The sequence below is a fragment of the Varanus komodoensis genome, unplaced genomic scaffold, assembly GCF_004798865.1.
Source record: "Varanus komodoensis strain SLA01 unplaced genomic scaffold, ASM479886v1 scaffold5, whole genome shotgun sequence".
In the NCBI taxonomy this organism is placed as follows: Eukaryota; Metazoa; Chordata; class Lepidosauria; order Squamata; family Varanidae; genus Varanus; species Varanus komodoensis.
The window spans coordinates 52,011,053-52,027,063 of record NW_025336087.1 but is presented as its reverse complement, the minus strand read 5'-3'; the positions used below and the strand labels follow the sequence as shown (position 1 = coordinate 52,027,063).

Sequence of the window (16,011 nt, the reverse complement as noted above, 5' to 3'; positions counted from 1 at the left end):
AGGTTGAAGGGGGGGAAACGTGCATTGTGGTGGTCACACAAGATTGCTGGTTGTGGCATGTGAACCCAGCTGCTGGTGCTCAGCCTGTTCCCCCACTAAGCGAGTGAATGAGGGGTGTCACCATAGAGTGATCAGAGGAAGCTTTTGCATTGTTTTCTTCTGATAGTCTTAATGGTACTACCTTGTAATGAACAAGGTTTGCTTCTTTTAACGTTCCTCATGCAATGGGTGGGGTCACTTCCTGACCAACCTGTGGCACGGGAATGCTGGAAGAGACAACTCAAAGGGCTAGTCAGCTCCCTCTGCAAGCTGAATGGTGCCCTCAGACATGCTCTGGAATCTTTCATAATAGACAGGGACGCTTAGGCAGGTGTGCAGGTGTTCACTGGCAGACAAGCATGCATGAAAGAGGTTCCCTGGAAGCGGTCCATCTTAAAACTGCTGTTACAGACTATGGAATTGTTAAATAAAGTGCTCAAGTTTAGCCAGAAGTCTCTATTAGAACATAATAATTCAGAACAATAAGGTGAAAAATAATAAAAAAGGATACCTACATAGATTTGTTCAAGTGCCTGGCTACTTTGCAATAGCTTATCTGCTCTTTCTCCCTTGCTGTGCTAACATACAATCTGATGTCTGTTTGCAGAGAGAATAGAGGGAGCGTCCTTGGATTATAGACTTGAAGACCCATTACTGGCAACATCTTCATTTTAGAGCAAACTTATGGATGGTTCATATTCTGTATGATGTTATGTTTAAATTGGTTTTTGAAACAAATCTCAGTACTGAATGGTTGTGTTGATTGCATTGGTAATGTATATAGTTTCAAGGGAAGGGAAACATATCAGCTTATTTAGGACTGAAGCCATAATAATACTGATGGTGCAGTAAATCCTTGGGCTTTGGATAATGAAAGTATTTTCTGTGAATAATCATTTCTATGAATAATTTTATTAATTGAGCTGCGTGTGGCTAAGGGTTAAGATTGTGCTAATTAAGTGATTAAGATTGTGCTAATTATGTGAGGTGCTAATTAAGTGTACAGAGTAACTTAGAATCAGGAGTGCAACTTTGAATTTAAGGAAGGTGAGGTCAAAGAGAGTTCAGGCTTATTCTAGGGAAATTGATGTCAAATTTCACAGATCCCTTCCCCCTTTGCATGTATTCAAAATTAAGAGACCAATTGTATATCCCTGGAAATGGCAGCTGGAGGGTTGTTGGATCTTGTGGATTTTGTCTGCCCATGGAGAGGAAGGTCCACAGGAGTAGAAGGATAGCTGCCGCTCAAGACCTAATCAGAAGAGTATACACTAATATCTCAGCTATTGGGTGGTATAGAGATGATTGGGTGGTATAGAGATGACGACGACGACGACGACGACAATAATTATGATTGTTGCTGCTCCAGTGGCGGTAGGTGGTGGGACGGGCCACGCAAAGAGCAGCTCTAGGGATGCTTCAGATTCAAAGCCTTCCCGTTCTCTGACACACCCCAGATTGTACCAGCCGGCTCCTGAAATGAGTGGTGGCACAATGCAAAAACGGATGACGGGTGTACAAAAAGGGGGAAGGGTGAAAGCCCCCTCATTCTGTGCCCCCACCAGTACAAGTGCAGCAGGGTTTTGGTGTGGCTTTTCCCTCAGGAATTCCCCCAGCAATCATACCGCTAACGTTTCCCTGCATAACCCTGAGTTCTAGTGTAATGAGAAAGAAAAATTCACTCTGTCCATTTTCTATATATAACTTTGCTTTGTTTAGTCTTTCACCCCCATTTAGCTGTTCTTTCTGCAGTCTCCCAGACACTTTAGACCAAAGATGGAGAACATGTGGTGCTCCAGAGGTTGCTGCACGGCGGCTCCCATCAGCCCTTGCCAGCGTTATTCCCAGTAGTGAGCACTGATGAAAGGTGGAGGCCTTGGTCTGGAAGGGTGCACATTCCCCATCCTTGCCTTAGACTTCCAACATGCAGAAGCTGCTCCAGTTTCTTGAACAGTGTAATCCTGTATTTTCTTCAGTTCTGTGGCCCATTTTGAGATGGGCAGAAAAACAGTGCAGATAGCACTGCCCTTTCTTTAAGGATGTCAGTGCGCTACTTCTGATGGTGGAGGTGAGCCTTCCCAAACAAACAAAAAGGAAACCCTGCAAGGGCTGGCTTTTCCTTTCATTTCTGAGCAGTTTCCTCTCACTTGTCAAAACACACAGCTGCAAAGATGAGTCATTTTCATTTGAGAATATTTGAAGGGAGGTAAGGAAAACTTAACCCTGTGTTTTCTTGCCATGCAAAACAAAACCAAGAAAAAATAACTGCGAGAGCTCTCAAAGGTACACCAGTGTAGCAGCTTTTGACACAATTTTTGGTTGGAGCCACTGCAGACCTGAGACATGCCGAAGTCCATTGACATCAACAGGGCTAAGCACATCAGACTGCCTAAGACTGGGCTGCAAGAGTTGTGTTGCTCGAGTGGAAGGGCACCATTGCGGTAGTATCATTCTCCCTCATCCCTGGCCTGTACAATTTTCTTCTTTGGTGTGGGCGACTGGAGACTGCTGGTCCTGTGTACGGTGGTGGGTTCAGATAGTACGGTGAGCCATGGCAGTGCTTTTCAATCGTTCGTCTGTCATGCTGGTCAAACCCAGTAGTGGCATTTCACTGTGGCAAGCTTGTTCTTTAGAAACCGTAAGAGACAACAGTTTGTTCTAAGGCTTCTCTGTACTACCATGGCTTGTGTTGTCCAGACCCAGGATGATGGTTTCCATGGTGCTGGCATGCACCTAACACAGAAAAGAGTGGCCACTTGAAGAGCCATCCTTTCCAGCCACCCAGCCTCTACTGTCCTCTGCCTAGTAACAGATGCACAGACCAATGAAGAAGAGGTAGGCAGCATAGGCAGGGGGCTTGGGATTGTTGTGAACAGTAGAGATATGTGTGAACCCACCCATTGCCTCAAGTCGTGTCAACATTATGCATTCGAACCAGGCGTGGCTCTCAGCCAAAGGACCTTGGAATGAAAGTGGAGGTGCAGCCTGTCTGCTGCGTCCTGGCCTGCCAGCTACCAGATGTTCAACCAGTGATCAAACCAGTGCGGGGGGGGGGGGGGGGAGGACACCATCTATGGCCAAGGACATGTATTCAGCTCGATGGGGCACATCTTGTGCAGCCCTATCCTAGTCTCTCTTAAGAAAAAGTTCTGGATACTTTCAATCCCCAGCATTCTTTAATTAGGGGGATCAAGAAGCTGTGACGGTTATTTTGCTTTCAAACCAGACAAATCTGTAAAGTGGACATGCTTCTGGGTATGCAAGAAGGGCATTTTCAAAGGCAGCTTGTAACTCTGCCCTAATGAGTTCCAAACTGCCAGAATAAAGAACTGGTTGTAGGTAACAATACTTGCTGCCTACTAGATTTAGCCTAGAACAAGATTACTGTTTACTCAAGATTAAAATCAAGCCAAACTCAGTCCTGGAGCATGTTTTCAGCGGGGGCAGAAATAACGAAAGACTGTAAAAAACAACCGCGCTACTATGCGCATAAGGAAGGCATTTCCCTTATTGTCGCAAACAAGATTCTGTGGAAAGAGATTGGAAAGATGCAACTTTCAGGTTTGTCGTAATACTGATTCTGCCTGGAAAGGAAGAGTGATCATTTAGTGAGAAGATGAAATTGACTATGCCTTTTCACCTTTGGGGTGCTTTTGCTAGGACAAAAGATGACTTGATCTACACAAGTGCATTCTTTACAGCAAATTGCTAAGTCAAAGTTACATCTCAACAGTTGGAAGAAGATCAAAGTAATTTTCTCTTAAAATTGCTACTTTAAATGATTGTCCACCCTTAGCACCTTGTAGGGAGTGATTTATAGAAATGGAAACCTTCATGCAATGGCAGCCCTCTTTATTTCCGCTCGGATACTCCACACTGCACAGACATTGGGCTGTAGTCTCCAATTCATTTCAATCAGTCTAGTTACTTAACCTTGGAAGGAGTACAATTCTGCACAGCAAAGTGGTGCTCTTGATCCACTCACGGATTTCTCGAATATGTTCAGGAAGAATCAGAAATATTTTCTTGCCTGCCTTCCTGTTAGTAGTTTTGGATGAACAGGAGCAGAAAAACACTGAGCATTTGGAAGCTATCCCAATTTTCTAGGTTGAGGCAGCAGAAAACTGTAAAGTTTAAGATAGAAAGTCATCTGATAAATTATTCAAGTTTGACTGACTGATTGGTGGGATCAGTTTTAACTGGGATTGTTAAAATGTTAATCTTTGGGACTGAATTATGGAGGAATACTCTGTGATTTGATTGTATCATTGCAACAGATAATGCAAGGCAAAATAGCAAACAGGGTTTTGCCTTCTTGTGTAATGCGTTTTGTTGAATTGTCAGTTATCTCATAATAACGAATCTTATTTAAAAGATCTATATTGATCAAGACAGGATGGACTCTTACAAATAACAATACTTTGGTTTTAAGAAGACTGGTACTGTCCAGGCCCTTTCGCTGGATGAATGGGTCATGATTAGAGAGTCCTTGCAGCTCAAACAGGGCTCAGGCACTAAACTGCAAAGGGGAGAAATGGGGAGCTGATTGGGGGCCCCTGCCCCTGCTGCAGAGAAGACCTCTGGAGCAGCAAGCAAGGTGCCCAGTCTGCTCCCTGTTGCTGCTCTGGTTCTGGGGGCAGCGCTGCTAAGCCAATGGGGGGTTTCTACCTCCTGTCCAAGAATAGGTTTTTCCGGCAGAGGTAGGAGCAGTGGGCTGCTTGGGCACATACTCTGGAGGCAGCTGTCAGCCGTGCTTTCTGGCTAGCTGCTTGGCAAGAGCAGCAGCAGCTGCCCTGGCCAGGTGGCTTGCTTGTTCAGGAACTGGTTTCACAGTGGGTTCTGTTGTCTGAATTTAGATGACACAACAAGCAGTTATGGTGGGATGAAGCCCTAGACCAGACCATTGTGGATTATCAAGGCTGACAGCCGCATTCAGAATGGCTGGGCATTGCAACTGGGTTTGCACGATGCTACAAATAAGCAATTTTCCCCAAAAAGAAAAAAAAAGTTGGTTGTTGTGTTCTGTGAACTCAGAGGCAGGAGACCTCACTGAATACAGTAAGCTGTGGTATGTGAGGTGGGAGCCCCAAAAAGTGAGCAGAAGCACCCCATGCAACAGAAGTCTTTCCTTTTGAAGAACCCAGATCCCGGATCCAAATCTTGGAGTGTGAAGTAGACCCTGGATTTGAGCAGAACCTATAGCTGTGATCTGGAGGACTGACATGCCTACTGTAACAAGAGTTTAAGTTGAATTATGAATAGTATAACCCAGAGATAGTGAAGTCACACAAGTTGGAATGTGTATACTTGCCTGGGAATAAATCTGATTAATGAAGCAGGACCCATTTTGGCATAAACTCATGTAAGGATTGGCCAACCTCAGTGGAACTTGCTTCCAAGAAAGTAGACATAGAATTGGAGTGTAACATGCATACTGTTCATATGCAAGGTAAAGCTAGGTGTGTCTGTCTTTGCTGCTGCTGCTTCTTTTGGTAACTAAAAGGAAATTTCCATTTTATGTTCCCTGATTTGTAACAGCAGCACTATCAATTTGGAAAGCATAGCTACATCCCCCACCTTATTGCAAGCAAGATTAATAGGTAATTATTATTTAATGCCAGCAGATAATGAGAAGTGCATACAGTTTTTCTTCTGTCTTGCTTTCTCAGAATATATACAACAAAAAGAACCTCCTAGCGTGCTTTTCAAAATGTGGCAAAAAACAGATTTATGAACACAAAACTATACAATAACTGTGCTACATTTAAGAGCCCTTCTAAGTTACTGTACAGCATTCAGGGTTCTGTTGAAGCAGTTTACAAATCTGTATTTTATGATCTTGTATTATCTCCACCCCCTCCACACGCCTGGCTTCTCTGTATAGTGTTGTTTTGTGTGACATTAACCTAGTTTGTGTGACATAACAATCTATTCTGGATAACTTAGACATGGTAGGTTTTTGTAGCAGCTAGACCAGATCACTTCCTCTGGAAGAGCTTATTTTGTTTGGCAAGAACCCACTGTGACATCCCATGGCCTATTCAAGGTATTGTTCCCATCACAATGGGCTGCCATGTCATCCAAACCTGGGAGAGCCGTATCATCATGGGAAGTAGAGATCAGCCACCGAGTCTCTTGGCAAGAGTGCACCCCTTGCCCTGCTCCTTGTGATTTTGCCTGTGCTGCTGGATTGATGCGCAAACAGTACTTTGGAGTGACCATGCCTGGTTCATCACAAAATGGTGGTCTCAGAAAATTGCACAAATATGTATGCAATGTTTGTAATTATTATTTATGTATGTCTTTTTGCAAGTGTACAAGTGCCATCTATGGTTGTCAAATGTGTATAATCTTGGTCAATTTTTTCATCTGTGTTTTCTGTCAGAAAAAATGAAGCAGGTAACAGATGAGAAAATTGACAGTCTGCCTATATTTGCGCACAATTGCCAGAGACCAGTTGCCAAGCTGAAAAGTACCAGTAAAGGGGAAAAATGGCAAAAGAAGATGGGTCAAAAAGGGGCAGGGCACAGTATCTCCCCCATAACAATGTAATACACAGTTACAATGCAATTCTACTTTCATTTCCTCATACACTGTTGCACAATTTTCACAAGTCTCAGAATTTTTTTTTTGAATGGTGACAAATCAAAAGAGGTAGTGATCAGGGTAGGGATGGTGAGGCAAGATGGGATCTGCTGTGAAGGACCTGCTGTGAAGATACATGTTGAGTTCACCTGGAGGACTGAGAATTAAGGAGGGGAGAACAGGTCACAACAAGCCCGATTGTGCCACGGGTTGCTCCATGAACAACCGACCCATTGTGGCTTATGGGCCAGGTGTTCTGATGTGATGTGCAAGTCTGGGTCATGTTCCTCAATCAGATCAGGACTGCAGTAGGGGCAATAGGTTGAAGTGCCCCTCTGCCACAGCATGGTCCCAGTTAGGCTTCCCTGCTTTATTTCTTAAACACACCAGGCCAAACAAAGACATGCCTAATTTGTCCCTTGGAAAACCCCACAGATAAAGTGCAAAGGGGGTGCTGGAGAACAGTCTGCCTGTACATAGAAGCCCAGAGGCGAGCCACAAAGCAGTGCAGTGCCCAACTGAACGGCAGAGCAGGACTGGAATAGGAAGGGGCGAAGGTTCCAAGAATGAGGATGCAGGGCCAATGTAGTTCAAAGCCATCGACTTGAGCCGCAGGTTCTCTTTCTGGCCAAATCCCCACCATTTGGTCTCAGTGGATAAAGAAAATCTCACAAAGATGAGTTCTCAAAAATGAGAAATGTTTCGACGGTATCTGTGGTTCCATTAATTGCAGGTTTAACTTTTCTTGGAACAAGTCCAATGATCTCTTCATACAATTCATTTAGTCTCACCATTAGAAATGTACTCCACACTCTTCTTAACCTGCCATCTATTAAAATCATTTCAATTTAATTTCAGTTATAATTTTCTCTGTAATAACTGAATTGGGTATTAATTCTCTGTATTATTCTGTTTTATATCCTCACAAGATACCAAGGGAGTCATCTAAAGCTCTTAGCTGAGCCCCATGCCACAATCTAGAGGTTCCAGCCCACCCCCAGAAGAAAATAAGCAATTAAGTTATTTAAGAAAAAAACTAGTCCATCAAAGAATGTGAACATGGTCAGGTGCTACACAGACTTACAGTGCAAACTGATGCATGTCTACTCTGGGCAAGTCCCATTGAGTTCAATGGGGCAAATACATGTAGGGTTGAAGCCTTAGAATGACCTAACAGGCTCCGTGTTTCCTTGACGCTTCTGTGATGGTCAGAAGTAAGTTCGAAAGTAAGTTCTTTTCAATGAAATGGGACTTACTTTCAAACAGATATGTATAGCTTTACCCTATAAATGTATCAAAATATTGCTATGTGTTTTCTTTATATTGCTAAAGTACCAAAATAGTTGTTAAGCCTATGAAGGCTTTGCAGGAAAAATGTTTCTAAAAATCCTCTTACCCAAATATAGGGGCTATTTCTTTTTAACCAGGAAGACACATGTTTCAAGGGAGTGCATGTTCTTGGTTTAAGAGTTATTTATGATGAGAACAGGTGCTGTATGGAGTGGAAGTTGTTCCTAATCAGGATATTGTCTTCATTCTACAGTTGGCTCTGAATATGGGATGTGGGATGTGACATTAGTTTCATGGTTTATTGGTTGCAAACAGTAATGCCAAGAAATAAATAAAAGCTATCAATCACATGTCCACTTTTATGATTGAGGCTAGCTCGTAACACCATGCCTGCAGGGACATTCTGTTACACATTGAAGCTTCCACTCCCTGGTGGGAGGAAATGCATTTACAATATTTCAAGGGATTTGAATGGTTCCTTTCAGCAATTAATCCAGAACCACAGTAGGACTCACAAAACAATCCTAGACTTTGGGGCCACCCAATTAAATTGACTGGTTTGGTGAGTCAGGACAGATAAACAAAAACGTCTTCACAACATGCAGAATTAATATGGAAATCATTATCAAAATATGTGGCCTTATATGTGGGCTACTAGTTTAGACAGATTTTAAAAGACAACTAATTGCCTTTGCTAGACTCATGCCCCATGAATTTTTCTTAAGGGTGCAATGTTATTCAAACTTTGGCCAAAAATAAGAGCCTACAATTTGCTGGGAAGCAGGTGCTGAATTGGATGGGCATTGATCTGATGTAGCAGTACTTTTATATGGGGAAGGGCATTTCAAGCATCCAAAGACGTCTTTGAAAGTCTTGCGTTTTCTTTAGGCGTCATCAAGGTTTATGTACACACAACAGGACTGCCAGAAGCAGAATTTCCCACCTCACCTCTTCTCACCTCTTGTAACAATGCTACACAGAACGTCAAGGACCCTGCTGAATGGGATAATCCGTGGTTCAGGGGACTGAGAGGGAAGGGGATGGATCTCTGAAAGTTAAGCAAAGGTACTTTTTGTGAGCAAGCTTTTTTGTGATACTTGGTGGTAAGCATCATAGTAATATGAATATAACCCAATGTATCCACCACTGTATTTTTGGAAACTGCAGTTTGTACTGGAATACATTTATAAAAGATATGCAATGGTCTGGATCCAGACTTCACCTTGCACAAATAGAACGGCTCCTCATGTCTGTAGAAGGCTTTGGATCTAGTGGAGGGATCCCACTAGCAGAATGGGGGAGAATACTGTTTTTGTCTATTCCACCTCCCTCTGAAAACTCCCACTCCCTGTGAAGCCTCTGAAAATGTGGGGAATCTTCCAAAATTGCTTGGGAAGTGGCATGTGGGGGTGCTGCAGCAAGAGGAGAAATGGATGAAAATTGGCTCTCCACCTTTCTCCCAGTAGCGGAACTCCACTTTGGGTGGTGTTGCTGCCATAAATACACTCAGGATCCATCTAAACCAGAAACATTGGTTCAGTCAAGTATTGAAAAAGGTGATCTACCAGGTACTTTGTCTTACATGAGTAACCAAATACTTGGGCCTGACAACCGGTGACTGGTTTTACACATAATTCGGAACCAAAACCACTCTCCCCTTTTACCACTCTTCTATTTCTTTCCCTCTTTCCTTTTAATCTTTTTCTTCCCCCTTCTTCTTGTTCCAATCTTCCCATTATCTCAATTTCTCCTACCCTGGTAGCCTTTCCTGGAAGCAGGCCTTAATATGATCCAAAGCTTGGTCTATGCAGTTTCATAATGCACTAACTTCGGCACTGGTGTACTCTGATCTCCATCTCTTTCACCCTGAAGAAAGTGCCTAGAAATTCTGGTTGGCTTTTAGGTCCGAACTAACTGTGACCTCAGTTATCTGACTTCTTTGCTGACCTATTTATGAAGCATCTGGATGCGGGAGTTGATTAAGCCAGTGGTAAGTTTCTGTGCAGAGAGATAAAGTATGGAACACAACATAATGTATTAATTATTAACAGTTCAACATTATTTTTGAAGTGCAATTCATAATGATTTTGTCACTATAGAATTTGCAGTCTGAGGAGTATCAAAGAATGAGAAGACATTTTATAAATTATAGTTAACATATATCATATCTATCTTCCTTTGTCATTTTCCCCATTTTTGTGCTCTACTCATTAAGTAATTGGAGAACCAATTCTAATTAAACATTTTGTGACTAAGGTCTAAGTTTTAAAACCAATTTTGTCAAATGTTATGAGATTGTTAAGCTCTCTACATAGATCCTAGATTCTGGGTAGTCCTTTCCTAGATATTTGCACAGAAAACGTTAAATAGCTAATCAATCCCCATGTATTATTTCCATTACTAGCCACTTGCATGATCATTTAAATGTTAATCCATGAGAACAAAATATCTTTAGACAGAAGCTCATAATAGAAGTTCTGTGGGCTTTGTTCAGACATAACTCTTGATCCTTCAGTAATACATAAACAAGCCTCAGGCTTGAGCTTTTTCTCTCTTCTAGACTCTTCTTTGACAAGGCTATAAAAATGGGAAGCATCTGCTTCTGTTTTATGCTAACTGTAGTTTTCATTTTGTCACACCAAGAGAAATTATGGTTAGTTTTAACTACAGTTTCAACAGGATAGCTTTAAAACATAATTTCTGATGCTGGTTTGTTGGTGATCCAGTTCTCCAGATCTCCCAACTTCCATCACCTCTGACTAATGGATATGCTGACAAGGTGCAAAAGACAGAATTAAAAACATAACTTGGAATTAAAGTGTCTTCTGAGAATATCTGACCTTAGGAATTTGGCGAATGGGGCGGCATAAAAATGTTTTAATAATAATAATAATAATAATAATAATAATAATAATAATAATTTGTTTCAGCATGAAGTCAATAGTAATTTCACAGAAACATCTTTGCAGGCTATCCCATGCTCTCTCTATATCTGCAGCCTAGTTTAGGTGGAAACTGCCACTTTGCTGCTACTGTTGTTAAATATCTGGAAGTCAGAAACCCTTGCCAAAATACTGCAAAACACCCGGAGACCTAGCAGTAGATCCCTATGTTTTACCCACCTATGATTTGGATGGCGAGAAGCTCCTACTTCTGGGATAAATCATACTTGCAACTAACTACAACTGCTGATATAGACAAAATTATCTTTATTATTACACTGCATGCATATTCTGCCTTTTTCCCTCTTGGGGTGAACCCAGGATGGCTTACACAGCTCCATTTTATCCTCACATCATCCGGGTGAGGTATGTTGGCCTGAGAGTGACTGACTGGCCCCAGGTCACACAGTGAGCTTCATGGGTCCCCAGTCCAACACTCTAAGCACCACACCACACCAATAAAAATCATTAATCAAAAATGGAAGCAGATGCTTCTGGCTTCCTTGCAGCTATGCCAGAGGAGAAAAGGGGAGGGTTAACCTCAAACCAGACACCATGTAACCTATGAACCTCATGTACACACACATCATAAAGTCATGATAATTGGGCACAATTCATGAAGTGGTATCAATATAACTTTAATGAAACTGCAATTTATCAAATTTGTTAAATTACTAAACCAATTATAACACTGGAAAGAGTTAAGCAAACTCTTGAGTGAAAGACCCATTTATTTCAGTTGGTGTTGGACTACTTCACAATGCATTGTAGCCGGCACTGGTTACATTAAAGTTGGCTTCTCTTAGAAACAAATCAGGTCATAGGTACGCAAGGGAAGTTTTAAATGTTTTGAATATAATATTGATATTTTCATTATAAAAGTGACAACTAAAGGCAAAACTGTAGTTAAGTTGGTATTTCTGCAAAGGAAAGGTTCCTTGCAGTGCTCAACACATTTTTTTGTACTTGAAAAACATACTATGCTCAGCACATTTTTTTGTACTTGAAAAACATACTATATTGTTTTATGAGAGAAACTTGGAAGAGTCAGAAATTATATATAATGACATCCAGTGAATCAAATGGGCTTTAAGGGGTAGTTGTATTCCTAGGCTGCATGCGGTCCTATGAAGACTCAGGATCAGATCATGTACATGATTCTTGCCCAGTGACTTATGCATTAATCAATGATCTAAAAGGCAGACTTCTTTCACTGGCATTCAGGGGATAATGGTCCTGCTCCAGCAAGCCCTTTATACTCAGTGCTGAGTATACTCATACACTCGGTATATGAATGTGCATCACATCTCTATACTTTCAGCAGAAGCTATTCTGCCCCGCAAGATAAGCCACTCAGACCTGCTGTTGAGGAACAAAATGTAAACAGCTCTATTGTACATGTGGATCTTGCTGCATGTTTCTTAGGACTGAGCCAATGTATGTGTGTGACCCATTTCATGTGCTTTTGGGGTACCTCAGTTAGTAGGAAGAATGAAAGCACACGTTGATCATAGTTCATGATGCTGTACACGATTTATTCCACATGGGCATAACCATGAGAAATCTAGAAGAATAACAGATATAGCAGTATTATTTATTTAATTTCAAGCCTGCCTTTTGATCCACAGGGGACCCCCAAAGCAGCTCACATAAGCAAAGTACAACTGAAACAACCAACCCAATTCAATTGTAATACAGAATATGTTTGTTGCTGCTGCTTCTCATATACCAAGTACTGATAGCTATAGTTTGATTGCTTCGGTTTGCTATAGGCAAAACAAATGGGCAGGGGTCCCAAGCTTCCCCTTTCAAAGCAGTTCTCTTGAGTTCTCTGCCATGACATGACTGATCACCTCTTTAAATATAAGCATTTGCCACAATATGGGTGAGCTCATCATATACAAATCGTGTTTACTGATAACAAATAAAATAATGGTCACAGTCACAAACTACTTATTCAGGAGTACCCTCCTCATATTTAATAGGACTACTCCAGTATAACACAGTTCAGGTTTTGCAGCCATTCACTTGACTGTTTTCTATCATCCTACTTTACAGCTAAAAGAGATGAGCAGAAGCCTCCAGGATATCATCTGCTCCCTGGTGAAAATCTACAGATATGGCACAGGGATAGGTTGGACAGAGCATGGCTGGAACGATTATAACAAAATTTGAACTTAGGCAGTGATGAGGAGACTGGGAAGCTGCTGAGAAAAAGGCTAAACACCACTGCTTATGGACATTTTTTCTTCTCTAGCAACAGCGTAACTATACAAATGCTTTTTAAAAAAATAATTGTGCACAAGATAAAGGACTGATTTATGCTGTACACTCCTTTATTTTGTATAAACATATCAACACTTGCACACTGTTGTAATACTGTATTTATAGCTTATAGTATTTCAGTACATACAGTATTATGTCCCTCAAGGTGCAATTTATTAAAAATCATGCTATAGTTCTTTTCAATTTCTTTGGCACATATACTGGCTTAGTTATGGAATACAAAAGTTTAAGACTGAGTTTGTCTAATGCTACAGAATTTTTTAAATGTTTACTGATAGTAATTAAGTGCATTTTTTCAGTTTGACACAAGCTTATTTATAAAAAAGGTCCTTTGAATTTTTGTTTTCTTACAAGTTAGATAGCTAACTTGTAGTGTGCAAGGCAAAAAAGTTTCTATTTTGCAATAATTTTTGTCCCTAGAAAATGGAATTACACCAAGAAAATACCTATTAAGTATTTAATAAATTGCTTATTATGGAATATTTTAATGAAATCACATGGCTAATCTGACCACTATTGCATTTGGAACACCTGTAAGATGCTGATTATTATTCACCTTTCAAGGGGCATATACGGGCAAAGTTGGATTGCATTCAACAATTCCTCCAGGGATTAGAACTCTTTCCAACAATGGAATTGGGAGGGTGCAATACCCTCTAACAGTCCTTTCCAAAACTGGTCCAAAGGACAAAGTGACCCTCAGGATAAGATTTTGAGCAAGTGGGTAATGACAAAGGGGAGAAGGAGAAGAGAAGAAGAGGAAAAAACCCTGTTGCATGAATAGGTTCTTTTCATTTTACTCTCTGTTTTTATTTTTATGTTTTTCCTCCTAGAGCTGATAAATACCAGTAGTTCTGAAGTTGTTCTGAAGTTGTTTGCCACTTCCCAAAGACTAATATATCAAGAAAGAGAAACAATCAAATTCAATTTGCAGCAAAGCTGATTAGCTTAGCAGTCATCGGTATAATTTAAGATGGAAAATAATACATAACAACAGAATTCCTTATGTGATAATTAATTTCCAGTTTCCATAATAATTTACTTTAAAAATACATACACTTTCAAAAAGTTAACACTTACTGCAAGGTTATTGTCTCTTTTTCCTATTTAATTAACTACAAGAATGAATATTTTGGCACAGAGTCAATTGGTAGAGAAAGATGTAGTTCCAATAAGGTGAAGGATTTTTGTAAAAGAATTCCATGCACAGAAAAGCTGAATGGAAAACATAGAATGATGCCTCAGAAAACATCCTTCATTCATTGTCACAATTTATGAGCATGCTCATTGCAAGCAGATATCTACATCGCTCAGGAATATAACACGACTTTTAAAAAAATACGTATTTAACAATCTCTTTTTCATAAATCTGCCCACAATGATCAAATGCTGCAAACACTGTCTCTATATCAAAGGAACACATTTATCCTCTTAGCTTACTACATGATTTCATGTGTGATAATGTCCTTCACAGCTCCTATGCATGTATGGCTAGGTAATCTTAGCCTGCTGTAGTGCAGAATCTTAAATAGGTTGGGTCCCCTGTTGTTTGGTCTTCATATGAGCATGTATCTATGCTGAGAATGCACCTATGGTTCTATACTGGGGCTCCTGTAGAAACCTCCAGAGCTCTGAACATGTTGGCTGCTCCCGCCCCAAATGACTGGGTAGGAAGAGTGGCCACTGTCTCAGTTGTGGGGAAATGTAAATAGCAGCTTGCCTGCACAGGAGCAGCAGCTGAGGGGAGCATGTGTGGGAGGCAGAGAACATGTGTCCCTTCCCTTTGTGTTACAGCAAGTGGGGTCAGAAGTGTCAGGGGCCCAGAATAGGGTTCATGGTAGAGCCTTCCATGTCCTTTAATCCAGTGTGACTCCCCTGTCAGTCAATGAGCTTCAGAATTGTGATGTCTGGGTGAATGATATGGTGTCAGATTTATCTATGGCAAATGCTCCATTCACATAGGATTTCTTGGTCTCTGTTTCCTCACTGTCAAGCATTGTTGTTTCCAAGGCAAAAGGATTCACTATGTTGACTTCAGAGCTGACATCCATCTGCTCCAGTTCGTTTTTGGAGAGCTTCTCTACAATTCCAGTTCCAAAGGCATCACCAAGAACATTCACCATTGTTCTGAATCGATCCCTACAGAAGAAATATAGTGGGTCACTCAGGGCGGGTGTGATTGGATACAAATATCTGTAGTTCACAGGACCAACTTTGCAATTAATGGGACCATCCTAGAACCAAATCAACATTAGGAGAAGAGCACACTGAAAAGCTCAGCTTTAAAAATGGTAGTAATTTGTATTTTATTTTTACAATCTTTCAACAAAACCAAATATCAGCAAACCCCCCCTCCCTGAGAATACAAAACAAGAGTAAAAACACAAACACATATACAGAAAAAAGGGAACAAATAAGAACACAAACACAAGAAAGCATATATCCACAGGGATATATGAAACTGACTTGAAAGTATTACTAATAATAGCTATGTATACATATATGCTCACACATATCCATACACATTGTCAAAGCTGTAAAAATCTGAATTTCAAGCACTATGTTCCAAATTTTAAAATCTGCATTTCAAAATGTCAACATGTGCCACCTTAAGCTCTAAGTGAATTCAGTTTTTAACCACATTGTCCTAAGGGGCTGCCATTACAAGATTGCAGCACCTGGTCTATCCTATGCACTGCCACACAACTTGCTGCCTTGCTGGGTGGTGGTGGTGGTGGCAGCTAGCAATGGAGTAAACAAACTGCAAAAAGCACCTCATGTTAGTCCCCTCCCAACAGACCACCTGTAATAGTTGAGGGGGGAAAGTTGGGGTACAAATAGAATAATTTCTTGTCCTTAAGACATGCCT

At 41.0% G+C, this 16,011-nt stretch overlaps 1 protein-coding gene across 1 annotated transcript in view; it reads right to left on the bottom strand.

The window, feature by feature from the left end:
- Positions 1-12,310: 12,310 nt before the first annotated feature.
- Positions 12,311-16,011, bottom strand: part of SLC1A1 (solute carrier family 1 member 1) — a 51,171-nt gene continuing 47,470 nt past the window's right edge. Inside the window, exon 12 of the mRNA XM_044446616.1 lies at positions 12,311-15,281. Within this exon, the coding sequence (XP_044302551.1) occupies positions 15,035-15,281 (247 nt within the window). The 3' untranslated portion in view covers positions 12,311-15,034. The remainder of the gene's footprint in view (positions 15,282-16,011) is intronic.